This window comes from Uloborus diversus, chromosome 8, assembly GCF_026930045.1.
Source record: "Uloborus diversus isolate 005 chromosome 8, Udiv.v.3.1, whole genome shotgun sequence".
Taxonomy (NCBI): Eukaryota; Metazoa; Arthropoda; class Arachnida; order Araneae; family Uloboridae; genus Uloborus; species Uloborus diversus.
The window spans coordinates 158004254-158031896 of record NC_072738.1 but is presented as its reverse complement, the minus strand read 5'-3'; the positions used below and the strand labels follow the sequence as shown (position 1 = coordinate 158031896).

At 34.1% G+C, this 27643-nt stretch overlaps 1 protein-coding gene across 1 annotated transcript in view; it reads left to right on the top strand.

Annotated features, from left to right (window-relative positions):
* Positions 1-27643, top strand: part of LOC129228703 (unconventional myosin-XV-like) — a 261173-nt gene that overhangs the window by 99674 nt on the left and 133856 nt on the right. The window contains exons 23-30 of the mRNA XM_054863387.1: positions 5512-5747; positions 10558-10727; positions 13344-13416; positions 15905-16102; positions 20305-20447; positions 23464-23814; positions 24631-24905; positions 26319-26722. Coding sequence (XP_054719362.1) covers positions 5512-5747; positions 10558-10727; positions 13344-13416; positions 15905-16102; positions 20305-20447; positions 23464-23814; positions 24631-24905; positions 26319-26722 — 1850 coding nt within the window. The remainder of the gene's footprint in view (positions 1-5511; positions 5748-10557; positions 10728-13343; positions 13417-15904; positions 16103-20304; positions 20448-23463; positions 23815-24630; positions 24906-26318; positions 26723-27643) is intronic.

Here is a 27643-nt window from a genome sequence, read left to right as displayed (position 1 = left end):
ACCGATACACAATTTATAACATTAAATATTTCATTATAATAAAAGGAAAGTATGATTCTTTTGGGTCTAAAATTATGTTTAAAAAATGTGATTACCGTATCATAGTGTACAAGAAATTGCTCTTTTAATCAAAATTATTACCACATCCAAAGCTAAAGTAACATGGCTAAACATAAACATAAAAACGTAATATAATGTTATCTGAAAATAACGGAAAATCTATAAATAATGTGAACGAATTTTACGAAATAAGTAAATGAGCTGAAGTCAATAATGGCAATTGTGGAATCAGATAAGAGAAATTATGAATTATCAATATATGTACATAAGGATGCTTCTTTAAAAGGAAAAGCGGACATTTTCCTAAAAAATAAGTAAAAGGTTATCATAAAGTTTAAAGGAATAATTTAATAAATATCTTCACAATGATAAAAGTCGTCTCTTTTCTTGACTTCACAGAGTTCATCAATAACTTTTTCATTCTAAATTGTAAAAAGTTTCTGTTATATCCTGTCTTTTCAAAATTCAAGCTGGCAAAAACGGACCCTTCAAGAAACTATTCGCCTACAACAGAGCATAAAAAAATATCCTTAAAGACCTGAGAAAATGGGGGAAGGGGGCAGCCCGGATCTACGTAACCGCAAACGCCGCAGTACGGGGAGCGGGGCACACCGCAGAGGGACCCACGGCCCGAGAGACCAAAGAATCTTTGTTAAAATAAATAAAAAATGTGTGCTCAAATTTAAAAAGGTGAAAATATTTTCAACATTATTATAAAAATCAGGATATAAGCCCCTCATAACTGCTCAAAACCTTAAACAAATATTAAATAAAAATAAATTTAACATTTAAACAAATGAGCTCATAATTATGGTAGAAATATTGAAGCGGTCAAAAACAAACAACAATAGGGAAGTTTCAACTTATTAAATGTTCATATTTTGACTATTGGATATTGTTAATTGACCCTCAAAACAAAAAAATTCACCATCGCCGAATTTTAAAACACCGTGATTGATTTTTAATGATTTTTTAAAAATCCACGCGCAAAAGTGCGCTCTTCTGAAACGTCACGAGCTTACGTCACAGGGCACTAATGGGCAGCCTTCCGCCGAAGATCCCTTGTTTTCGCTAGGGACATTTTGAGCGCGCTGATATTTTTAATTTTTAGAAATTCAATAATTCTTTTGAACGCTCTATGGAGGCCGGATTCGTTAAAGCACAATCTAAATAATCTTCCTCAAGTAACATCAATGATGATATTCGAATATTTCCGAGAGGATGAGAGGTTTAATGTTCCAGAAACGGTAGGAGTTAAATGCGAGGTGATAAGCCTTTTACGTTTCGTCTTCGAAGTCAACTTCGAAGCACGTCGGTTTCTCCCGTATCGGAAGAGCGCATGACGTCACGTCCTATGCCATTTGACGTCACAAGCGCTTGAACTTTAAAAATTAATTAAAACAACTACTTATCGTATTGCAAAAATTTTTCCACCTATGATGTTCATACATGTTACTCTATCATATAAAAATAAAATTGAAAAATCGAAAGCTTCCCTATTACTCGTTTTTAAAAATTAACGATTAAAGGATTGCCGTAAAACTTATGCACTTCAGAATTTCCAGGTGTCAGGATAAGAGAGTAGAAAAATCGTCAAAGGGAAAAAAATATTTTTTAAGCGACAAAAAAAGAGGAGGGGGGAATCAGAGCAACGTGAAGTCTTCATGGGGGCGCCACGCCAGCGCCACGAAATTTGCAATTACTTCACTATAAGAGAATTATGAAACTATTGAAATATTCCGCGGTGCTCCTGAATCATGAATAACACTAAAGGGCTGTGCAATGCTGTTATTTCAGTTTTATTAATTTTTCGCTGTTAGTTATGATTTGTTATATCAGTGGTGAATCCAGGGAAGGAGCTACGTGTTTTTTGTGTGTGTGGCTGCAGCCTGCTGCCGCACTCCTCGCCCGCAAATTTGATGAAACCAAAGTTTTTGCTTTTCTTTTACTTCGTTGGAACCGACATCAAGACGATATAAAAAAAATTCGACCTCAGTCCCCCCCCCCCCTCCCGGACTAAAACCCTTGCCTTGCCACTGAGTTATATAGTGAAGGGCGCCGTAGGAAGGTTAGATGTTCAAAATAGGCGCCTTGGTTCACAAAATCTTGTAACCACGGTAATAGACAAAAATTTAAATAGAAAGATGTATATTAGTTTCATTTGAGTTCAAGTCGGTGCTACATATTGTACTATAAAAAAAATCCTATGAAGTAGTACGGTCGTCTAACTTGTTCATTTCATACAATAAACCTTATGGTAAGTGGCGCCGTAATATCCAGTACAAAATCCTAAAAAAAAAAAAAAAAGACTTAGACACCGGCGCACTAAGGACACTGGCGCACCGGGAATTTTCCCGGTATCCCGGCGGCCCAGTACGCCACTGGTTAAGGTGGCAACTTAGGATGCGCTGCTTCACTTTTTCAAAGTTCGACTTCCATAGTACAGACATGCAGGGCCTAATTACGTAAAAGGAATTTTCAGAGGCCCTAACATGACTGAAAATATATGCTTAACAATACCAGCTTCTGTATTTAACAGCAGTTTTAAAGAGATTGCTAACATCAGAGCTTGCTAAATAAAAATCTTTAGAATAATTACAAAAGATATATTAAAAAAGATATATATTTAATTTCATACATTTAAAGACACATTTAATAAAATGTGGTCACAAGTTAAATTTTTAAATGTGGGATTTGGTTCAACTCTGTTTCAATGTATATTTATGCCACTTAGTTTCTTTTGTGAAGTGTTAAATTTGATTCAATTTCTTACTGCCCTTATTCGGCGAGAATTGCCGTACAACAACTGGGGGGGGGGGGGCGAAATGAGACCGAGCTCCCCCTAATTTCTATAAAAAAAAAATCAGATAAGTGGTTTTAGTTGATTTTATTGATTTTTATACAAAATTCCGAATTGCTCCGCAACATTTTAAATTGCTCCTCAAAATCAGCACAGATGCTCCTCAAATTGTTTCTCCAAGGTTGGCAACCCTGGGACTACGTCTAAGTCTGGCCCTGATTACAACTAATATAATGTTGCTCAAAAAAAAGAAAAAAAGAAGAAGAAGAAGAAAAATCTTGTCCCCCCCTCCTTGCCTCCCCTGGAACTCAGGTCTAAATCCGTCTATGTTCAGAAACTCGCCCTTTTAAGTTGAAATTTTGTCCTGTTTCAGATTCAGTTTATCGTAGTCCAGACTTGCTTTCTCGATGCGATTCTGAGGTGAAAATACTCGTATAGCGATAAATTACATTAGACTAATGAAATCGATTGCCAGCTGACAGCATTTAGTTGAATCTGCAGCAAGGCGTGTACAGAAATTAATGAGGCCCGTCACGAATGACTTTTACGAGCCCCCCTCCACTTTGTTTACTACTACGTCCCTACTGTATATTTCAGCCCTCATTTAAAAAATATCGGGCCCCCTTCAGGCTCGGAACCGGGCCAACAGATGTTCCTTCCCTCCGCCCCCCGCCCCAACCTTGTGCATACCTCTGCTCATGTATCAACACCCCAAAGCATGGCCCACTTCATATAGCAGGGACGGGGCCGCTTTGTCTTGTGGTGCAGGCCAATTGTTGTTAATAGACGTACTAATATAAAATTTTGAAAGCCCTTTTTTCGTCCTGGGCCCTTTTTCAGGCCGCGTCGGACCCTAATTTCTCTGGCCCCCTCCCGTTTCCTCAATGTGGGAGCCATGGACCCCAGAGATCTAAAAACTAGAGAGAAATTTGACAAAGAGAGGAAAACATTCGCACCTGTGAACTTCGGCTATTTACTCTGACCCCTGCTAAAGATGAGAGAAAAATTAACCTGCTTCCAAACACTTTTTTCCCATAGGTGAACAAATTTCATTTTTTCTCGTATTATTACGCTTTAAAAATGTTCTATGTGAATTAAATATATTAAATTCAATAAAAAATTTCTTAAAGTGGCCCACTCGGCGGTTGGCCCAGTCGGGGATCCCCGACTAGCCGACCTGGCCAGTCCGCCCCTGCTTGGGACTCTGTACGCTGCACTGTACCTATTGATACATAAAGTTAATTGTTAGTTTTAATTGTTTCATAAAACAATTAAAAAATCAATTGCAATTATTTTAATTGTGAGAAACGATTAACGTACATTAATTTAATTGAATTAATTGCAAAGTGCAATTAATAGTTTAATTGCAATTAATTTAATTGCAATTAAATTAATTGCAATTAATTTAATTGTAATTACTTTTTTAATCAATTAACTAGGCAATTGAAAAAATAATTGATTAATGCCCAACACTGTCTGAAGGTTCAGTTGTACGCTGCTCTTCATTCGCATGTTGCGTGAAATGTGTACACTACGTAGTAATTCGAATTGAAACATTGATTTTTGAGATGGTCGGGAAGTCGACTGTGGGCAACTCAGTGGCGTAGCGAGAAAAATCCTTGGAGGGGGTTAATTTTTTCTGAAGTTTAAAGTAAAGCTATGCCCTCAAGTTTATGTACACACACACACACACATATATATATATATATATATATATATATATATACAGTGAAGCACCGTTTATACGTTTTTGAAGGGACTGTATGAAAAAACGTATAATTGGTATAGGTTACTGAGTATTAGACTATGCAGGGACCGATTTGAAAAACATATAATTGATAAAAACGTACAAAAGAGAAACGTATAAACGGTGCTTCACTATATATATATATATATATATATATATATATATATAAAAATTTTTTGGGGTTCATGGGGGGGTTCTAACCCCCCTATCCCCCCCATGGCTACGCCACTGGGCAACTAGACATACGATGACCGAATTATAACGTCGTTTTAACTCTACAGTGCTGGCCAAATTATTAGACTAAGACTGTTTTAAAAGAAAATTCTTTATTGATTACATAACTATAGACACGTTAACGAACAGAGAAATAATTATCTAATATTTAGTAGGCATTCCCTTGTTCTTGATGAGTATTTTAAGTCTTTTTGGCATGCTTTTCACAAGGTTTACACCATTTCTTAACTTTTTAAAAAAGGAGGTAAAAAATTATTTATACTCACTATTATATATACTCACATACACATACTCGCTAATTACCTAAAGCTAACTTTAAATGTAACAGAACATACTAATAAAAAGAACTAGTGAGCTGTTTAAGCTGATTGAGGTTATGTTCCTGGTAAGTAGATAAACAAAGAACTAAGCAAAGCAGACAGTGCTGCCACCTGCAAACATTAAATTATGCTAAAATAACGTAATAATCAGTGTACAGTATGTACCTTTAACAGTAAAATAAATATTATTTTAGTACAAATAGTGTACAAAAAAAAAAACTCTTTATTCTAATAATTTGACCAGCACGGTATTTGCAATCAAACCTCAAAAAGTGTTAGGTTCGTTTTCAAATAGAGTTAAAGTGACGCGTGTAGTTTATGTTTAAAAAAATATGCTTTTTCCATTGCAGATTCTTCGTTTCATGAACGACAATAACCTCAGTGGAAAAAAGGAACGAATCCTTGGAGATTACATAGTTCAAAAAGGTCTTCTGAATGAATCCATGAGGGATGAAATCCTTTGCCAACTTTGCAACCAGACTTGGAAGAACGATAACGAAGCCAACAATGAGAGAGGTTGGATGCTCATGGCCAACTGCCTCAGTTGTTTTGCTCCATCGAGACACCTCTATAAATATTTGCTCAAGTTAGTATATGTCTTCCATAATTGACTTTTTCAAACTTTAAATTCATTTACTTGCTCTTGGATGCCTCCTTTAGAGTACTCGGCCAAGAATCGCTGCGTGATTCGTAAAAGCAAGATTTAGATATTGGACGAATTGTTCCGAGCTTTTAAATATATACGTTAAAAGACAGAATGAAAAGAGCAATAAAGAAGATATTCATGGATGATACTGGTTGTCAAATTCAAAACTATGATTTAGCAAAAGTAAAGCAAATGCAAAAATTAATCGCTTTTAAATGATGCTTGAAAACATGTAACAAATATAATGTCATCAGAATTGTTAATGCATAAAAATAATACTAAAACTATTAAAAAATAATTCCAATCTCAATTATGTACCTCGTTTTGCGTTAAAATGAAGTTATTTGCTTCAATGTGGCTTAAGTGATTTAGTTCACATTTGAGTATTCTGATTTGGAACTAAAAATTCTTTTAAATATTTTTTTTTTTTTCCAATTTTCACTATCGCTTTTCCTCTACCTCAGAACAATTCATAAGAATTGAAAAAGCTTTAATTTTATGAAATGAAAGTAATGTGGATAGTTGACTTTACCCCCTCTTAAGGAGACTTGAATCATTTGGTACTTAATTTAACTTTTTTGTTGTTGTTGTGTTCGTTAAGAGTGCTTTTAGTGATAAAATTAGCCAAAGAAAATTAAAATTTAATTTACATACTTTAACTCTTTTTAACGAGTAGGGGGCATTTTCTTCTCTCATTAAGGAATTGATGTTTTATGTTGTTGATATATTACTCTCAGCCGAAAAATGATACATTACCTAATAAATATGATTCAAAAGGGAAATCCCGTTACAACGAATACCAATACAACGAAATATCCGTTTTCACGAAATAAATTTTCATTTCCGAGTAATTTTCATTAAATTGCTTGAAATCCGTTTTAACGAATAAAATGTGAGGTCCGTTGTAACGGGATTTCCCTTCTTCAGTTTCCCATGGATACTTAAATTTCATTAGCTTAACGAAAAATTATTTCTAGTGTATATTGAAGGTTAGGGGTGCTCACCCCCCCCCCCTAAGTTCAATGGCACAAATGCCCTCCCCTCCTCATTTTGTTTCTCAACCCTCTCTCCCTTTAAAAAAAATTAGCTCTTTTATTTTTGAAAAAATATTTTTTTTATTTATTTTTAATAACTATTATTATTATTATAGTTCTGTTCTAAGCCAATGACACACCCACACAAACTAAATAAATAAAAGAAATAAAATATAAACAGAATTAAATAAACGAAACAATTTTCATTAAAAATAAATCAATAAATAAATTTCAAATAAATGAATTAAAAAAATTTAAAAAATCCCCCTCAAACATTTTGATTGCGCCATAATCCCCCCCCCCCAACCTCATTTCCGTTAGATCAGCTTATTATGACTTTAAAATCTATCATTACTTATCTTTCCTTTCGCTCTTATGGCTTTGGTTTAATTCGCATTACATCGTTAAATGAGCAGCTCATAAAATACGAAAGAAAAAATATTTCAGCACCTGTCCGAATGACATGTACTCGGTGATTCAAAACATAGCGCTTGGCAAGTGCTTGATAACGGAGACCTTGCCATTTCTGTGTTTTGATTTTGGAAGTCAAATCAGCAGTGCGTCGTTTCGTGGATTTTTCCATGATTTCGTTGTAAAAATTTTAAAGTTGAAATTAGTTTCGTACAACTTGCTCAGGAGAAATAGTGATGTAAGCTTGTGAAATCTTGAAAATGGATTAACTGCCTCAAGGTAATTGGAATTTTACTGTTTAAATGTTAATTTTTGTAATTGAAGAAGTAGCGTTAAGTCTTTTGCTGTTCTATTGTTGGAAAATTTGTTTAAGAAAACTTATGCTCTAATTCATTGAATGCATTAAAGTAATTTAGCTCTACGGTAACTTTTAATTCACCAATTCTTCCTCTCTTTGCTTATTAATTAATTATTCTTTTTAACTTCATTACACCCAAATTTAACTTTGAGTGATTTGTTTCAAATGAACACTTTAATTGGAACTTAACGCATAGAAAAGTACACAAACTATATTTTAAAAATTAACTTTTATTTTCGAAAAATTTTGTGTCTCCTGTAGGACCGATACTAAAATAATAAGTGCTCTAAACCAGATGATGGAAAATTTGAGTGAAAACTCATAATCTCACATAAAAACGTAGCATTTAAGGAATTCAGCAGCATGTTTGATAACTTTCTACTTTGAAAACAAATACAAATAGGAACACTTCCCATTGCGCATGCAAGTAGATATTTCTTCCCCTTTTTTTTCTTTTTTTTTCAGAAGATACTATTTTTAATTTACTGTAAATAAGCTGTGAATAAAAACCTGTCCACGAAGTGCCCTTTTTTCAATACTTTCATCTATTAACAAAAGAATTAACTAGTACAGGAGGACCCCATTTATCCGACCCCCGTTTATCCAGATCTCTCATTATTCCAGATAAGATTTTACAGAGTAAAAAAAAAAAACAGTATTCAACTTAGAGCAGAAATTAAAACGGAGGGAGCAAGTTCAATCATTGGCTTAGCACAAGCCGACCCAAAGAGTCCAAGTCATGTGACTCAACAACGACGAATGGTTGGCACGTTTTGCGTTAAACAAGCGAAAGAAACCTGATTTCCTAATGCTTTGCTTTAAAATCCTTGGGGTCTTGGTTTCATGAAGTCTTCACTCCCTCCATTTTATCTCTTCTCAATGGTATTCAATGAAGCAATAATTTCAAATTATAATATTAAGAAAAGAAGTATAAATATCCCAAATATTCCTTTTTAATTTTAATTAAGCGTACGACTCATGCATAGGTCGCATTAAACAAACAATATGTCGTACTTGGAGCGTCAGTCCGACATCACTCCAGCAGAACTATAAACGATGAAGTGTTTGGGAGAAACGATCCTAGGCATTTTTTTTTTGGTGAATAATTGTTTTTTTTCTGTAATAATTGATACGTGCTTATTTAAGAATAAGTTTCGCTTATTTCCGGATTATCCGGATTTTCGTTTTTCGGATTGTTTTATCCTAGTTGGTCCGGATAATCGAGGTTGTACTTTTGTGTGCAGCATTGACCCTTCTTTGTAAATGTTGTTCATTTAACTTTGAGTACTTGTTTCTCTCACATCTTAACTACATAATTTATAATTCTTAGCTACACGTTCTTTAGCCAAAGTTATTTATTGGTTTTATGTAATGTGGTTGTAATTAGGATTTAAAAGGAAAAACAAAAAAATTTCAGTTTGCTGAAAGAAAAGTAATTTTAGCAAAAATATGAAGTTAAACAAGAAGTTCCGTCTAGAACTAAACGAGCCTACTTTCCTATATACCCATACTACTTTCTAGTACCTGATCAATATTGTCAAAAATAGCTAAAACCGCAAGTTATTTCAAACATATTTTTTAAATATTTTAAGCTGATTTCTAGGAATAAACTATTCCTTACTCATCTAAAAAAAAAATAGCAGCACCTTTTAAACAAAGCAGCTAATACACTTTTGTCCATTAAAAAAATTCTTTAACAGCTTTCAAAACGAAAAAAAATAATTAAAATTAATAAACTCATTAAAATAAATACATCATATCAAAAAAAAAAAAATCGTTTCTTTTTCCCCTGTTGCCAAAAATATTTTTTAAAATGAATTAATGCACTTACCAAAATAAATAAAAACAATAAAATGCCAACTTAAAAAAATAATTTTCTGTGTAAAAAGAAAAAGAAAAAAAAATCGTCTGCGCATATCTTTATGTAGAAACATGAATGACTTCGAGTTTATTCGCTGAAAACTGAATACCTAAATTAAAACTTTAGCGAGAAAATAAAAACAAGTCGTATCAACAATAATTATTTCACAGTTAAAACCATAGCTGCGGAGTCGGAGTCAATCTAACGTTGAGACAAAGGAGTCGGAGTCGAATATCCAAGAATTGGAGTCAGTCATTTGTCCTCCGTGTATAAATTTTTTGCCAAAGCTACGAAGTCAGAGTCGAAGTCGGGAAGTCGCAGTCCGATTAATTGTCGGGCACAGGAGTCGGAGTCAGGTGCCCCTAAATTCTCGGAGTCGGAGTCTGGAGTTTGGCGTCAAGAGTTGTTTCCAACAAAATTTGTTTGAAGTAAATCCGCCTTCAAATACGGAATCTACATTGACTTTCTGTTTCCCCGTAGGCGCTAATGTTAAGGGATTTGAACTGTTCAAAATTGAACGGAAAATTGTTCAAATCAAAAAGATATTTTATATACAAGTTTTTCCACAAAAGTTTTTTCCTACAAAGTTTGTTTGAAGCAAATTCGCCTCACAGTTCGGAATTGCCTTGAATTTCCCCGTAGGCGCTAATGTTAAGTTTTTTTGAACTGTTCAAAATTAAACAAAAAATAGTTCAAATCAAAAAGTGAAATATGGGAATGAGGTGTCCTTGCCGAGATCTATCGTACAAAAAAAAATTATTCGAATCGGACTATTCACTCAAAAGTTATTAGGGGGGGGGGGGGAGACAGACCGACAGACATTGTTCCCCATCTCAATACCCTACTTTCCAATTTTTAATTTTTCGATATTTATTTAATTATTTTATTTATTTTTGACTTTTTTTTTTGTTTTTCGCGATATTTTTAAGATGCATTAAGCCTTCTTTCATGCTTTTTTCTTCTTTCTCTGACTTTTACTAAGAAAGTAGGCTAAAAAGAATGACCTGGGAAACACTTAAAACCTACAATTTTGTAATTTTTTTTTTAAATCTCAGAACCATTCTAGAACATTATGCACTATTTTAGATATGTGTCCGATCATGCCTACGATGGGTATAAGGCCCACTGCCAAAGGAAGTTGCTACAAGGAGAGAAACTTGATCCGGAATGTCGGAGAACCTACCCCCCATGTTTGTTAGAATGGAAATCAAATACTAGAAGAACAAATATGGCTTTGGAAGCAAAGTTCGCGGATGGTAAGCTTTTTTTTAAAATTCTTGTTCCACAAAATTTCCTCTTTCTTATGTCTTTTTTTTTTTTTTTTGAAAGTGTTTCTGTTGAAGGTTTGAGCTACATTTTAATTTCGACTTTATTGGGATGCGTGACAAGCGAGAAACATTCTTGGACGTTCTTTTAGTTTCAAGTTAAACTTGTATTACGTTTGTATTAAATTTTAACTTTTATGTATATTTTCCTTTAACTTACAAATATTAAAGGTTTAAATGTTTAAAAATATTTTTAGTATAAAAATAAATTAAAGAGAAAAATGTGCTATATCTTGAACTTAAATTGTAAGAAATCTCTTAAAATATTTAAAATCATCAACACTCTACCTAAAACTCACATTTTTAAAGTTAAACTTAACTTTTACGACCGATTTTATCAGTTAAGTTTGATCAGCAAAATTGAAGGATTTGCAGCAATAAAGAGTTAACTCCAATTTTTTTTTTGGTCGTTTAGTTCAACAAGGAGTCATTTCCGGATATATATATATATATATATATATATATATATATATATATATATATATATATATATATATATATATATATATATATATATATATATATATATATATATATATATATATATAATAGATTTTGTTGAACCAAACGAACTTCAGGAGTTATCTCCGGTTGATAGTTCTCAAGTTATTCGCTAGAATGAGTTAGCTGCTTCATTCGCTTGAGGCAACATGGAGCTAACTCCAGGAGATTTTCCAACAATCAAAAAATGGAGTTAACTCTTTGTTGCTGCAATCCCTTAAATTATAGAATTTCAACCACGTGATGAGCTGTTTACTCTGTTGGAGCGCAAATCAAGAAAAACAGTAAATATAAAAGGCACTACGTAGTTCAAATATTATGGTCAACTACGACCAAACGAAAACTGGTCGAAGTACAAACGTACGAAGGACTTACGTAGCGAAGAATCTACCTAATATTATGGTAGGTATACACAGTAGGTTTCGATCAGAGCAACGCATTCAAATGCATAAGGCTTTAAATAAAGTTACATACAGAATGTGATCTAAAAATAACCGAACTTTTTAGTGATAGAATAAAATGAACGTGGAAGAGTGGAGCCCACTTGTTGGAATTCAGATAAACGAATATCCCGCGTATTCATAATAAATTTTCAATGTACCAAAACGTTGTGATGTGGCATTTTGATCACGGATAACGGAACATCTCCCTTTTTAGAATAAGTTTTCGTGACAAATTAACTAATCCATTTGACGGAGTCCTGTAAAGTAAGTTTCCTGTAATTTAAATTTAGGGAGGGATTTAGATGAAACCACTTACAAGAGAAAAGTGCAGGATACATAACAAAACATAAAACAAGTTAAATAAAATATACTTAGCAAATTTACTAGCATTTTAATTTTTCTTAACTCACAAAAAAAAAAGGTCACATTTCAGTTGGAATACACGAATTCTGAATTATATTTAACAACGGTACAAATGAATACAGAACATGTTTTTTAAAAATTTGCAAATGGGTCATTCCATGAAAAAACGTCCACCATTTGTCCTACACATGACGATTCATGTACTGTCAGACCACGGATTGTATGGAAAGACAAACATCCGTTTTACAGCCGGAAATGGACGAATCTATTATTTTTTTACCAATGTCCGCTTTTGCAGAAGCAGAGTCTCGTTCAAATGAGCGGAATATCGGCATCAAATTTTTACTTTTCCCCCTCATTCAGATAGATTCGTCTTATCTGGACGTTTGAAAATTCCATACAATCCGTGGTTGGACAGTATTTCATTAAAAAGTAATCATTTTTGAAGGGTAATGACGCAAGTTTTTGCTTAAGAAATCACACATAAGTTTGTAATTTGTTAAGCAGAAAAAAACTTGTTTAAGTATTTTTAATGAAATATATGAGGCGTCACGAGCGGTACAAAAGGTCCGTTTTCCGTGGAAGGGCCCAAGTCTTATGTTATTTTAATTATAATTTTTGGGCCAGAAAAATGAAACCAATATTTGCATCCTCTACAAAAAAAAAAAAAAAAAAAAAAAAGAAAGAAAGAAAGGAAAAAAAAATTAATTTGAATTTTGACATCTTGAATTCAAATTATGTTTTTCGCAATCACGAGTGTGTGGGGGGGGGGGGGATATGTGTGTTTGTGTGTATGGGGTATGTGTGTAGGCATGTGTGTTTGTGTCTGTGTGCAGGCATGAAAGTGTGAGTAGTTGTGTGTGTAGGTTTTTGTGTGTATATGTGTAAGTGTCTGTATGTATGTGTTTGTGTGTGTGTAGGACATGGATGCAACCTGGCGACGGCTTTCGCTATAGGAGCAGCAGCGTGAGGAGCCCGCCTGTCCACGGTGATATTGCAGAGGTTGGCGGTGGGAAAAATCAAAGGACCTCAAAAACAGTCAAATGAAAGCAATAAGCAATCGTGATTGCTCAAAAAAAGAAAGAAAAAAGAAAAAAATAAGGAAAAAAAAATCCGCGAGAAATTGTTACTCACTTTTTTTTTTCCTTGAAAATCGAACTTAACCCTGACCAAGCTAACTCCTTTTCTAGAAAATATAATTGCGTCCCACCTGTGTAAACACAAGAACTTTTCTTTTCAGGCTCCAGTATGTACGCTCCCGCTGAATCGCTTACGACTGGCGAAGAATTTGCAGCCTCTTTGCTCAAAGCCAGGTGAGTTCTTTTCCTAATCTTTCCTTATCCGTTTCAAGATAATGTCGGCTTCTTCCCTAAAAGTGGGAATAATATGGATATTTTTCCCTAAATAACGAAAGTGCACGCAGTTGAAATGTTTAAGATATGTTTTTTGTACAAAATTGGAAAAAAGGGAATTTTTAGCTAACATTTAGCAAAATGCAAGAAATCATATTTCATATTCTTTAACGCTTTAGAAAGAAAAAAAATGATCAATTTGCATCATTCTTTTTTATAGACCGTAACTTTACACCGGATGAACAAATTTGAATGATTTTTTTTTTTTAAGCTATAAGGTTTTTGCAACTTAGTAATTTTTTTTTTTTTTTTTGCCTATTAAGTTTCTATTTAGAAAAATGTTATAGATGTAAAATCAGCTACATTCGTATAAATTGTCACGACGCCGTGGAAATGTGTGAAGAATTAAGATAATTCTTCACACATTTCCACGGTGGTTAAGTTAAGTTAGTGCTTTAGGGCGGTAACTTACTACAAAATTAAGTTAAGTTTCGTAATTCTAGTTTTTTTGTTTTTTTTTTCATGATAAAATAGCTCAAACTGGAGGGATTTTTTACATTCTGAAACTCCCCAAATATTTTAATTAGACTTCAACTCCATAGTAACATTTCATACCTTTATTGCCATCAGTTCCAAATAAATAAACAAACCACGAATCAAATTAAACGCAAATTCTTTAAATACCTGCAAAGAAGTCTAAGACAGATAAGGGAATTTTGTGAACATATTTCTATGGCAACTATCTCTCAGAGCTCAACAGACACCATTTTTCTGTGTTTGCTTTTGACAACTGTTATTTCATACACTGATTCCCGACCCTAAACTTCGACTGTGGCAAGCGACCAACGAAATTGAGAGGAACTTTTTATTGTGCTATTTTACGATACCTGTGAGTAACATTTTACCTTAATCGTTGCGATAGTTATGTGTGAGATCGTTTTGCTTTATGATATTTTTATCACCGTGAATTTTATGCGAGGGGCGTATGCTACGCTTAAGTTTGAAAGATTTGCTTTCATTTTTTTTTAGATTTTGGTTCGCTATGTAAGCTTTCACTTAAAGTGTGTAATATTGGCTTTTGTGGCCAGGGCTTGAGTGGACATTTCAAGTTTACTTTTATACTTTGGAGATAGAAATGAACAATAATAATGTGATAATTTGCTGGAACTTAATGTGACTGTCATATTGAATCAATTTTATTCATCAGTTATTTGAATTTTATATTAAGTAATGTACTTATTATAAAAGTACTAAAATAAGTAATGTACTAACTTCGGATGGGAGAATGCCAACTAGCCACTACAGAATTTTTCAGATTTTAGAGTAACCACTGCTGGATCAAATTTGAGGTTTGGAAAAACTTGATAAAAATTGAACAAATTGAAATTCTGGTATTTTTAGAAATTGGGAAGATTTAGAAAGCTTAGGGCTATAAAACGCTCATTGAGTTTAAAGAGGGGCAATTAATATTATAGACCTACAGTTTAAAAAAGTATTTCACTGTGGCTACTATACTGTGCGTTTTAAACCTTGAAGTGGCCACTAGTGGTGTTTTACCTTGTATTTCCTAGGAATGTCAACTGTCAATTTATTTCATAACTGCGTGGTTTGATTTTGAATACAATTTTAAGAGTTTATCTTTTTCTTTCTTTTTTTGTTGGATTTATATTGAAAAGTATTCAATGCTAATTTAACACCTAATGTTGTGCCGGTTTTTTTTTCTTTTTTGGCATAAAATAAATAGTTTCGCATACTTTCAGTACTAAAGAATAAGATTAATTTTTGCAGAAATGCATGATTTAACAATAAGAAATTGTAAAAACTGAAATCAAACACTAAAAAACGTACGGTAACCGGTAGCAAATGCGATGTAATTTGTATTTCTTCGTTTGGATTTTAGAAAAAATTTAGTGTTTGAAATTAAGCCTCATTTGATCTCTTAAAGACACATTTTGATTTATTATTTGACTTTGTGAAGATGAAAAAAAAAAAGTAGTTTCAGCAAGATCTAAATCTTAAAAATATCCTTTGGTCAAAAATAGATTTCATGATTATAATCTATTATTAATACTTAATGCCAAAATATAATAGCTGAGATAAAAATTAAGAAAAACACAGAAGGGAGAAATCATGTTAAAATTGATTGTTATACTTAAAACTTGAGCTTCCTACATGCGCATGCACTTAATAAAATTTGCATGCCCTAAATCTTGTAAACTAATGGTTACTGAGATCTCTATTATCATTTTCAGAGAATGAAATTCGTAAATATTATGTCAAATGGTTCTTGGTTAAAGTTGTCTTGTTTTTCCTGCCATAAGTTCAGGAAAAAAAGTATATGTTTTATTTTTTATCAACTGTGATTTATATTTGAATAAACATATAGAAAAAAATCTTATTTTTTAATTCCCTTCGATTTTTTTCCTGTAATTTCTACATTAATTCTCAGGGGTATCGATGAATGCAGTGGCTGGACAGTTGACTTGGATGACGACGGAGATTTGTATGAACTGAATGGCTATGACTATGTCTTAGACCTGATTGCCGAAACAGAAGTACCACCAGCGTTCCCTGTTTGCAAATCCTTTTTCCTCGTTTCAGCCAATAAAAACAAGAAGAATACTCAGGCAAGCTCTTGGGCTGCTTCGTAAGTATTAATTGAATTGTTATGTGTGACTTCATTAACACATTGACTGCGTAGTCAACAGCCTATATATAGATTCCCTGCGCTAAGCTAATTATTTGAAACAATTTGAAGGAAAGCAGTTTTATTGGACTTTTTCCATGAATAATAGAGCATACAAAACAAATTCTATATATTTTTTCTAGGAATTTTTCACACTGTAACATTTTTCAAAGCAAGGGACAACACATAAGGTATCTCATGCCTGCTTGCATCAGAAAATGTTTTCACAGCAAAAGCAGTAGAGACGCGATCTTGTGTTCTCTTTTTGAACCTTGTCTAAATGTTCGTCTATGCTCGGCAGAATAGCCAGAAAAACCAATGGAACCCGCTGAAAAAATATAGCAACGTGTTGGCTGGAGGACGAGTTCTCTCGTCCCTAGCGCATACAGCATAATTCTGGAGGACGAGTTATCTCGTCAGTAGCAGTCGATGTGTTAATAGGAGAAAAAAAAAACCCTCCAGAGCAAATTGACGTACAGGCGTCCTTAGTATAACACGGTTAATTCGTTCCGTGTAGTATCGAAACCGTGTTATAAGAGACTTTTTTAAAAATTGCTTTTTAACTTATATTTTACGCTAATTTATCATATGCATAGTAGGAATCATGCCTATGTGTATCGTGCTGTATCGAAACCGTGTTATACGAAAATTAGAAATAATGTAAATCAAGGGATGTGTACAGGGGCGGCATTTCACCATTTAATTTGGGGGGTCGAGTTTCTTAAATATGTATAACCCCAAAGCGAAACCAAACACACATTAGCTAACAAGAAGTTGTCATAAAATCGGTTTAATATGAATAAAATTAGTGTTTAGAAACAATTAAAATTTTGATTCATTGACTAAAAAGTTATCATACAAAACATCTCGCTAATAAAGTTTTTATATTTTTTGGAAAAGTTATAATGCGTGATTTTTGGAATTCGGAAGAGCAAGGAATCGTATTACTAATCTATCAGTGCCCAATGTCGTGCTGTTTTGCAAGTTTAGCTAAATGGAAAAGTTTTTTTTTTCCTTCTTTTCCCCCTTTGTGCTTCGAAAATATTTCTCTAACCTCCTGAGACATAAAAAAAACTTTCTCTACTAGCTGAGCTGATTGTAATAATTAAAGAGTAATTGAAGCAACATAATGTATGAAAACACTTTTTATATCTTGCTCTTCAAAATCACCCAGGCTACTTCAAAAACTGTGAGGGGCTTAAACTTTTCATCATTGAATAATCTAGTCATGTCGGCGCTCTCAGCTTCAGTGAGATATCTAATTTTTCTTGCATCATGCTAAAAATTTTACTCACAGTTGAAACATTTTATTTTTCGTTTTCAAAATCCAGTCCAAATAACCATAATCCCATCCAACCGTACAGAAAAATATCATCAAATCTTGTGTTAATTTCATTCGAAACTGAATCTATTACTTCATACAAAATATTCAAAAATCAATGTTTGACTTCACATCATCATGTGGATTTTTGTCTTTTTTTGCGCCTCTTTAAAATTGGCTCGGAGGAATAATTTTTTTGAAAAATTTCACGATTGATTGAAATATACATCTATAAAAAATCTATTTTCAGTTTCAATTGTAGATTGAACTGTGGTAGTATGGTGCGCAGATTAATTGTAGATTGAACTGTGGTTTGAATAGTCGAGTAGCGGATTGAAGATATAGATTTGATAGAGTAAAGCATTTTTCAAAAACCTTTTTCCGATGCAAACAAATTGGATAAAAATTCAAACGAAGTCATACATGCTAAAGTGCATGAGCTTTTTAACCGTTGAAAGAATCGTTTTGCAATAATTCTTCCAATCGTGAAATCACTACTTTGAAGTTATAGAGAAATGCTTTTATCGTTTTAACTCTTGAAGATTATCTTGTGCCACTCCGCGATTGCATAATTATAGAGCCTCATAAAAGGTATTTCGTTGATTTGTCTTTTTTTATTCAATAATCACATGCATTTTTAAGAAGTTTCTATGAAAACATTATAATGTAGTGAGCAGCTGAAACGTGTTTCTAGCAGAAGAAAGCGATGAACATTCATTAAATAAATATACACTGAAAAAAATGAGCGTAAAAGTAAATATAAAGGGAAGTGAATATAAAGGGTAAAATATCAAGGAATTTTCTTGTGAAAACCATGCTGCCACATCACTTTTCACGAGCCTCTCATATTGGACGTACGACGTACCATCCTTACATTGGGCACACAAGTGTGAAATATGTAGCCTATATGAGGCAATGTCTTCTTTAGTTAAAAATAACCATGCTTCTCTATCAGTTTTCTATGTTCCGAAAAAGCCGAAAATACTTCATGAATTTCTAAGTCATCATCCAAATAACGAAAAACACTTTTTCTAGTTTGAGAATGTGTCTAATTTCATCAAATAGTTGCTGAGAACCAGCGAGATTTCCTTTAATGAACAATGAAGATTGATTTCTGACCTACATAAATTGAATTCACCCATTTTCTATCATTCTGTTCAAAAAATTTGGGGGTGCGACCGCCCCCTCTTGACCCCCCTATTTGCCGCCCCTGGATGTGTACCGTGTATCGAAACGAAGTTTCATGAAAACAAAGTAAAAACTTTAATTAGAGTTATCAAACATTGCCAGAATGTATTAACCGAAACTGAAATTCCCTCTTTTTTAAAGATAACATTCGTGTTACATCAAAACCTTGAGCAGTATTCAAGTTTCGTACCGTGTAGTATCGAAACCGTGTTGTAAAAGTACCGTCTTATACGAGGGACGCCTGTATTTTATTGACGTTAAAATGCATTGATTAATCGATTTTTTTTTTTTTTTGAGCTGCCACGTATTCTTGGATTGTTGTATGGTGGAAAGATAGTAAAGACGAAAGTTTACATTCTTTGATTCAATATTGTAGTAGATATAACGTATTTTCTTGCATCAAAATCAATTAAATTGAAGTTTATAACAAAATTAAATTTTTCATCTCAAACAAAATGCTGAATTTCAGATGAATTAAAATCCAAGGTTGTGTGATTATTTTTGGAGCAAATATTCAGTAAAAAAGGCCAAAAGGCCAGGCAACTGGTCAAACCAATCAAAAGGACAATAGAAATCGTTTACGCGAGGCCAAGTTCGAAGTGAGCTAGATCAGCAATCTTATTCGTTGCTCAAAAAAACAACCTCGAATCATACCTCACTCAGACGTTAACTTAAAAATTTTATTCCCTAATGGCTGCATGCATACGATGCAGTACCGGTCACTGAATCGGCCATTGAGTAGTTAGTTTGCAGCATTATTGAATAAACCTGTTCAGTATCGAAAATGGAACACGAAATTGTTTCTTTCCTGACTAGTAAAATTACAATATTTTATTTATATTTGAGTTCTTATGAGCCTTTCCTCGAAAATATCGCCATTTTTTTCTACACGTGGCAGTTTATATATTTCATTTAAAATTAATAATTTTAAAAGGTCATCATCAAAATGTTTTGCTTGAAAATGGCACACATATATTTGCTTTCTCCTGCAACAAAATGTTGTTTATTTCCCTCCTAAATTACTATTTTCAATGAAAATTGAACTACCACGCTTGAGACAAAATACCTGTCTCATGTGCAAAAGAACTCTTAATTTTCGAACTCCGACTATCCGAAATGCCGATCATAATAAAGCACAAATTTTGAAGAAGAAAGTTCTTCGAAAAATTTTTTCTTCAACATTTGTGCTTGATTTGTGCGTTGGTTTTTCACTTTAATCATATTGTAGCACAAAGCTTATGTGACAATTTTTCATTTAATATTGCTTTTCTTTCAAAATCGTTTTTTCTCTCTATTTAAACATACATACAGCAATTATATTGAACCTTTTTTCGGAGAAAATTCAGTTCTCCAAATTTTTGGTTATCTGGATGCGGTCCAATTGATTCGAATAATTGGAGTTCTACTGTATTTACAAAATGTTGATGGTAATTTGAATTTTCGAAGGTTGAATATTTTGTTATTTGAGACTTTAAAATTCACATAATTAACCATTTTATTTCTACTAATTAAAGTTTGTGCACTGGCCAAAAAGCACCGATAACGCTTTTTGTCGTATCCAATTTAATTTAGCAATCTTGTTCATCTTGTTTAGCATCTGTTTCATTTACTATAAAGTTGAATTACATTTCATTTGTATTACATTTTCTACCAGGCCTCATAACCCCGAACGGATTAACACATTCGAAATGGAAATCGACGAATCTCCGCCGGCACCAATTCGCTACAGGCAACCTGTCAAATCCAAGTCCATTGATGATATCACAAGAGTGGATCAGCATTCATCACAATCGTACGGTAAGCGTAAGAAATTATACTGCAGGAGACTTTCAATTCAACAATCACTGGTTATTCAGTTAATAAACTTATTTAATTAATCTTGAATTGATGCGCTACTCAAAATATGTCTGACTAGCAGTACCCGCACGGCGATGCCCGTGCTAAGAATTTGAAAGAAGTCCGTTGAATAAAAGAAATCCACGCCTCCCCTTCCCCTTCTGATGTGAAGTGACCATTTTTCTTCAACTAAAATGCATGCAAACCTTTTCAAAAAACCTGTTAAAGTCTCTCTTGAATTTAAAACTATTCGTCAAAACACATAAAAATGTTAATAGTAGCTTTAAAACTCAAAATAATCCTTCCACTGTGTAGTTCATCACTCAACGTGCCAAGCGACCACGCTACCGTAACCCTGTCCTTTAGCGAGTGAAGCGTTTTTTCTTTTGCGATTTAAAATGTTTTGCGAAATAAACAATACTGTAATAAAAACGTTAAGAACAAGCACAATTGACAAATCAAATTATTTTCTTAGATAAGTAACTATCTTCAACTATAAGAATAAAAACAAACTTTGAAGAAATAAGAAAAACAAAATTCAAAAGAAAAATCCTACAAAATCAAATAATGTATCGAAAAAAAATTCATTCATAAATCAGTTCGCTAGTCACGTGGCATGGTTCCTCGTTGCTATCGAAACTGCCCCCTAAATGAATTAACTGACCCCGCTATGTATTAGGAATTCATAGAACTAAACTTACCCCACCATCTATTAGGAATTCAAAGAACTAAGCAATTAATTGCAATTATTTCGGTCAATCTAGTTTTTAAAAATAGCATATAGCCTTCCTCAACGAATTGACTATTCAACACAAAAAGAATTTTTCAATTCGAACATTTACTTCCTAAGATTAGCGCGTTCAAATAAACAAAGTCTTCAGCTTAATATTATTAATATAGATATAGCTATGTAATTAGCTTTAGCATAGTAATTACTTTTAAAAAATAGGAAATTCCTCACAGTAGAGAGTTTGCATTCAGAAAGCATGCATTCAATTTACAGGTAGAATGTTTGATTAAAAAATCCATGTATGGGAGACCGGGGCACGATGATGAATACCATAATTTTTCCGTTTTCCGGAAGGTAACAGCATCAACTGGATACCACTGACTCTTCTATCCGCTGTTAACTCATAAATAGTATACAGACGCTGAAATCGCCATATTTGTGTAAGTTCTGAAGCTCTGATTGTTTATAGTTGCCACGATATAACTTTTATGCATATTTAAATAAGCTCAGCTATAGATACAGATAAGAGTTCTCGTGTTTCTTTAGTATATATGAGTAACTTAGTTAAAATACTACCTATTACCATGAATAAATGTCAATTAATCGCCATCCTTCATGGCAATAGAGACGAATCCGTTCAAACAGGCAGTCCGGGGCACGATGACGGGACGAAACGCGGAGCAAGATGACGAGCTCGTTGGTGATGAAACTAAGAATAATAGTGCTAATAGACCTTGATAGTAGAAATCCAACATGTAAACCCTCCAGACAAAGCAGAACTTACGGCAATTGCTGATTCCGATGCACCAAGGAAGCCTGTTAGTATTTCTGATATCAATTCATTGCCTAAAGCAACACAATAAGAGGAAAAAAAGAAAAAGCGGAAAACTGAGCTCAAACATTCTTACAAGCAAAACCCATCAGAGAAATGTCAGAACAAGGAGCAAAACGAAAGGAAAAAATAGATTATTAAAAAAAAAAACAGGGAAAATAATCCCGTGAAGCTAAAAAGAGAGTAGAAACACCTCGAACTAAGTTCCTGTAGGTCCAAGTCTATACAATTTGTGCCAAGCATTCCAGTTGCATCAACTTCAAAGGATGGTGTTATAATATGCTCTGCTTGTCCATAGGAATATTGTGACCATCCATATAGTGATGAATAGATTTAGTGCTATAAAAGCCAAGAGTGGTGGCATGAGGAATGTTCCAATTATGAAAATGGCGTTTTCATTTGTGCCCATTGTTAGCTGCACAACTTAATACTTCAACATAACGCTGCAATGTGTTTAGCTTAATTTCATACTTTGTTAGATGTAAAAACACAGTTATCATTTGTTCAACTGAATAACATATTCAAATCAAAAACTCTATGTCCAACCTTTTTCAATGTTGTCATCTTGCCCCAATACGGGGGCAAGATGACGATTTGTTAAGGTTATGAAAAAATAAAAATATCCTTCATTATTTTTATCTTGAAAACTAAATGGTAATATATTTAATGATACAAAGGACTACTGTAACAGTTCATGTAAAATTAATTTTAGTGTCCTTGAAAATGAATTAATAAGCAACGAAAATTGTTAACATAGTCATCTTGCCCCGGTCTCCCCTACTCGTGTTCACATAGTAATAAATATAGGTAATTCATAATAGGTAGAATCAGCCAGAAAGCCGCGCGAATTACTATTCGGCGCGAAGAAGTGTTCTCATGACCTTATTACAAAAGATGATTCTGCTTCAAGGTCATCCACCATCTCTCCGTGCTCAAGCTTTACTCGTATTCGGATAGAGGAGAAAAAAATACGTTTCACTGCACATAGGGTTTTCAAGGAAGAAAACTCAATTTACAGGGGTATGATTATCAAAAAATTTTTTTTCCCGTAGTAATGAAAAGACAATAAAAGCATTAAAAAAAAAGAGAAATATCACTGCAGAATGGGTATGCATAAGAGATATGACTTTGATGGTAAAATATCGATGTTTTAGAATATCATCTGGAATAATAGTTTTACTTGATTGAAACAGTTTTTATTCTTTTATTTATTTTTCAATGTTGCAAGATTTCTTTGATTGAACAATCATTGATCTTTTTCTTTAAGTGTTGCGAGTTTTCCTTGATCGGTGTTTAATATTTTTTTTACTATTGCGTTTTCCTTGATTGAACAGTGTTTGATTATTTATTTTTTTAAACTTTTGTGAGTTGTCTATTACTGGACATCGTTTGATCATATCAACTTGCATTTTCAGAGAGGAAGAAAGAAAGGCTCCGAGCCAGCTCTCACGAACGCCTGTTGGATGATCCCGGTAAAATAGATCCCCCCTTATCCAAGACCAGTGCTCTGAATGACCGATACTTTGAAAATGGCAAAACCACGCGCTCTGATCTTGTCATTGAAGAAGCTGCCCACCATTCTTCAGCTCGGCCGGAACCTTTAGGTGCAATGTTAGGTCTGTCCAAGAGTAAACTCAATGATCGATACAATGAACGGGAAATTCAAGGACTGTCTGAAACCAGCAAACTCAATAAACGGTATTTGGCAAATAAGGCGAAAGACAGCTCAACTCAACCTCATCAAGATATTTTGGATGATCTCCAAGGTATTGTGCATTTTTTAGTCTTATCGTCCTTAAATTTCCCATCTACTTCTTATTGTTTTCAGTTAGTTACTTACTGAAAATACCATGCCTTGCCTTCAATCTTCGAGCTGAACCGAACCATTGCTTCGGTCACTCGTCTGGTCGGTGCTAATTCTGTATTAGCTACGAGTTTGTTTGGCGCTCTTGACTTCCGAGGTAGACTTCCTAAGAGGTTTTCCACCTCCAGCACAGTCACTTCCTATGCCGGGCTGATGAGTGCTAATAAGCACGAAACGGCAGTCCTCGGATGGAATGACTGAGCTGGCGGTGTATTACATGTACTTTTTATAGAGAAATATAAATGTGAAATTTCCTTTTTTTTGATTCGTCAAACTGATTTGCTTTGCTAATTTGTTAACAATGCAAAACTTTTAACTTATACGTTTTGTTTTATGTTACTAAACACTGATTATAGCCCTTGTCAGGACTGTTAACATTCGTCCTTGGACGAGACCACTCCGAAACCGGTTGAAAACAGGAGAAGTGAGGTTGCTATAATCAAGTGTTGGCGAAATCAGTTTTTTTTTTTTTTTTTTTTTTTTTTTTTTTTTTTTTGTGAAGCGTCGTTGTCCTTTTTGTTAAAGGCCTTCTTTTACAAGACAGAACTTAAAGAAATGAAGTTTCTTTTAATTATAATTCAAGCATATAATTATGCTACTACTTGTTTGTGGTAAAAAAATATTTGACGAAACACGCTGTTATCTCTACTGCAGAAAGGTAAAGTGTTCAAATTATTTTTTATCGACCAAAAATTAACTGAAGCATTGTTTTTTGTAGCTACTGCTCATGCATCTTTGGCCAGTCAAGCTCAGTCTGCAGCTTGGCAAGACGAATTGGGATTGGCGTCATCGGCGCTCAATGATCGATACTTTTCTCGCCAAGAGTTGCTTAAAAACACCAAAACTGACGCCAGCGATGCCGGAAGTCGCCGTGACGGTAGCAGCTTAGGTCCTGGCTCACTGATTGACCAGTCGGGCAAAATGAATGGCCATTCACCTGACATTAATGGAGGAAATATTCATGCTGTTAGAGATGCAAGTTCCTCTTCGCAGGTATGTGATGTCGCAGTATGTCACTCTGTTTTATGTCTGCTTTTTTTCTTCAATAACTACTTTTCCACAACTTTTACCTTTTGCGGTTCAAACGAATTGCTTAAACTCTATAAAGGGGAAAAAGTCTTGTTTAAGTTCAACTATTCAAGTCCTGACGTGAACTCTCGGTATCTCTAGGGGAGCTGGGATCATGGGTAGTTCGGCTCTTGCTCTGGATCAAAAAACTAGAGTTACATTCTGGTCTCATCCATGCGGTTGACCACGTGCTGTGAAAGGTATTGGACAACCCCTTGTTCCAAATGACGCGATGTCGTGCTTCTGAGCAGTTGTTAATTTGTATCAACCGCTAACATACTCTCAAAATGTGTGTGTGTGTTTTTTTGCAATACTTACATTTAATCTAACCCCGAAGAATTAAAAGCTTATATCTTTGGTTAGATTTTTTATTTGACTCAAAATGGTACTTAACGTCTATTTTTCCCCTTAAATTTGGATAAGTATTCTCTCAGTTGCAGATGCATGTTTCGAATTGAATTCCTGCTTACGGTTGGTGAATTTATCGCTTGCCGCTTTTCATAAAGATCATCAAATGTCAATATTGCAAAAGCGAATTAATTATTCTTCTCATATTTCAAGGAATTTTATAATAGGCAGTTAGCTGTTACTGAGTGTTGCTAAGAATCGTTAAATGCGCCAGTTTTGACATGTTTTAGGAAGTATCGTAAAATGGTAAATGCAAGAGACGCGCTGATAAGCCTAATGTAGTTCTTGTTTTATTTCATAATTCTAAAGTATTTTGTCATTTTTGTTAGTCTCATTTTTATTTATCTACTTTTTTTTGAACCAGTAAAAAAGTTTCAGTTTTTGAAAGCAACTTGCTTGTGCATTACGGATTTTTTTTTTTTTTTTTTTGAGTCTATATTATTACCTTCGCAGTATTAAATAAAATGAAGTGATATTTTGATAAAGCATTAGAAATTTTACAAGTGGCAAGAAAGATTTTTCAATGTTTGTAAAGAAGGTTGAAATTTTGTGAAAGAGTGGAATTTCTTGGTACGATTTAGGACTTTAACTTAAAATTTTATTTAATTCTTCGGTCTAAGGGAGAAAAAAGGCTGCTTTCATAAAGAGATCAAACACATGTGTCGGTTGTAGGTCAGGTGAAGGTGGCAGTTATGTTATACATTAAAGATGCGTTGCATGAAAAAAAAAAAAAAAAAAGTAAAGTATGACTCTTTTAAACTCCTTGATTTGTTCTAATGTTTAACTTAAAATCATTATTTTTTAATCTAGTATATATTCGCAGTTATCCTTTTAATTCGGGAATTTTTTGTCATAATCCCCACAAGAGATGTATATTTAAGCAAATAAATTTCTTGTTTCAACTTTCTTTAGCACAATCTTCTTTTCCAGGCTTCTATTGATGCCATCGAATTCCAAGAATTCGATTTTCCAGAAATGAATGGCGATGAAGATGACGATGACCGGGATCCCGATGATTTCTTGGCGGACGGTGACGGTAGCAGCCGGACAGCAGAATCGAGCAGATACGTCAAATACGGCGGCAAACAGGCATGGGGCGGAGTCAAGGCCCACTCGCATTCGACTAAAGCCCACATTGATCGCAACCGTGACGATTACAGCAGCGTTGGAGGGCCCAAGAGTTCTGCCATGTCGGACACATCTGAGGCGCCGTCTTTGGCATCCCATGTCAAGAACGTCCGGATTCCGTCCCATACGTCAGATCTGGATCAGTACCTGGATGATTTGTTTAACCCTGTTTTGGATGGGAATCTGGATGAGCTTAGCGATGCCAGGTACGAAACAGCAGTTATGAATACGAACTATAGTTGTGATCCGATAATATTTCCGATAGGCAAACTATTGAATGATCCGATATACCCATAGGCGTGCGCACGGGGGTCACCAGTGGTACCGTGGTACCCCCATTAGCACATAGAAATGAAAGTTAATACAAAAGTGGCTAAAATTTTACATTTTTAGGTTCATTAATTTCATACCTCATATGCTTTAAAAATGCTTTTTTATCCACCATATTTGAAAATGTTCCTTAAGCGAGCAAGTATGGGAGTCTTTCCAAGTGCAATTTCAACCTCCTGGTACAGTGGTACCCCCATTTCTGAAGCCCTGCGCACGCCTATGGATATACCGATGTGGGCGCATTGAAATGAGGAAAGTCTGAGATCGAATGTAATTACTAGTGGCACCCGCACGGCTTTGCCCGTAATAGAAAATTAAAAGGTCTTTTGGTTCGCCTGTATATTTATAGATAAAATATGGTGAATTTTCTCGCCAATTGGCTTGTGCCCATGTTACGGTTCCACGTTATGATAATTTCGTAATTTACTCGTCTATCTTATAATTTTGTTCTTAAAATTGGAACAGAAAAAGAACCACATCGAATTTTCGAAAAATCGCTTCGAGGAGCTCACCCTCATGCTACAAACTAACTTTGTGCCAAATTTCTTGAAAATTGGCCGAACGGTCTAGGCGCTATGCGCGTCACAGAGATCCTGACAGGCAGAGATTCGGACAGAATGAGATCCTGACAGAGAGACTTTCAGCTTTATTATTAGTGAATATTACTGTTATTGCCGTTTTGACGATCATTACAACTCCAGACCGGTTTGATTAGAATACACTCTTCAAAGGCTTCTTTTTTTTTGTTGAACTGTGAAAATTTAGGAAAAATAAGTTTGCTCTAACCGTGACCACCC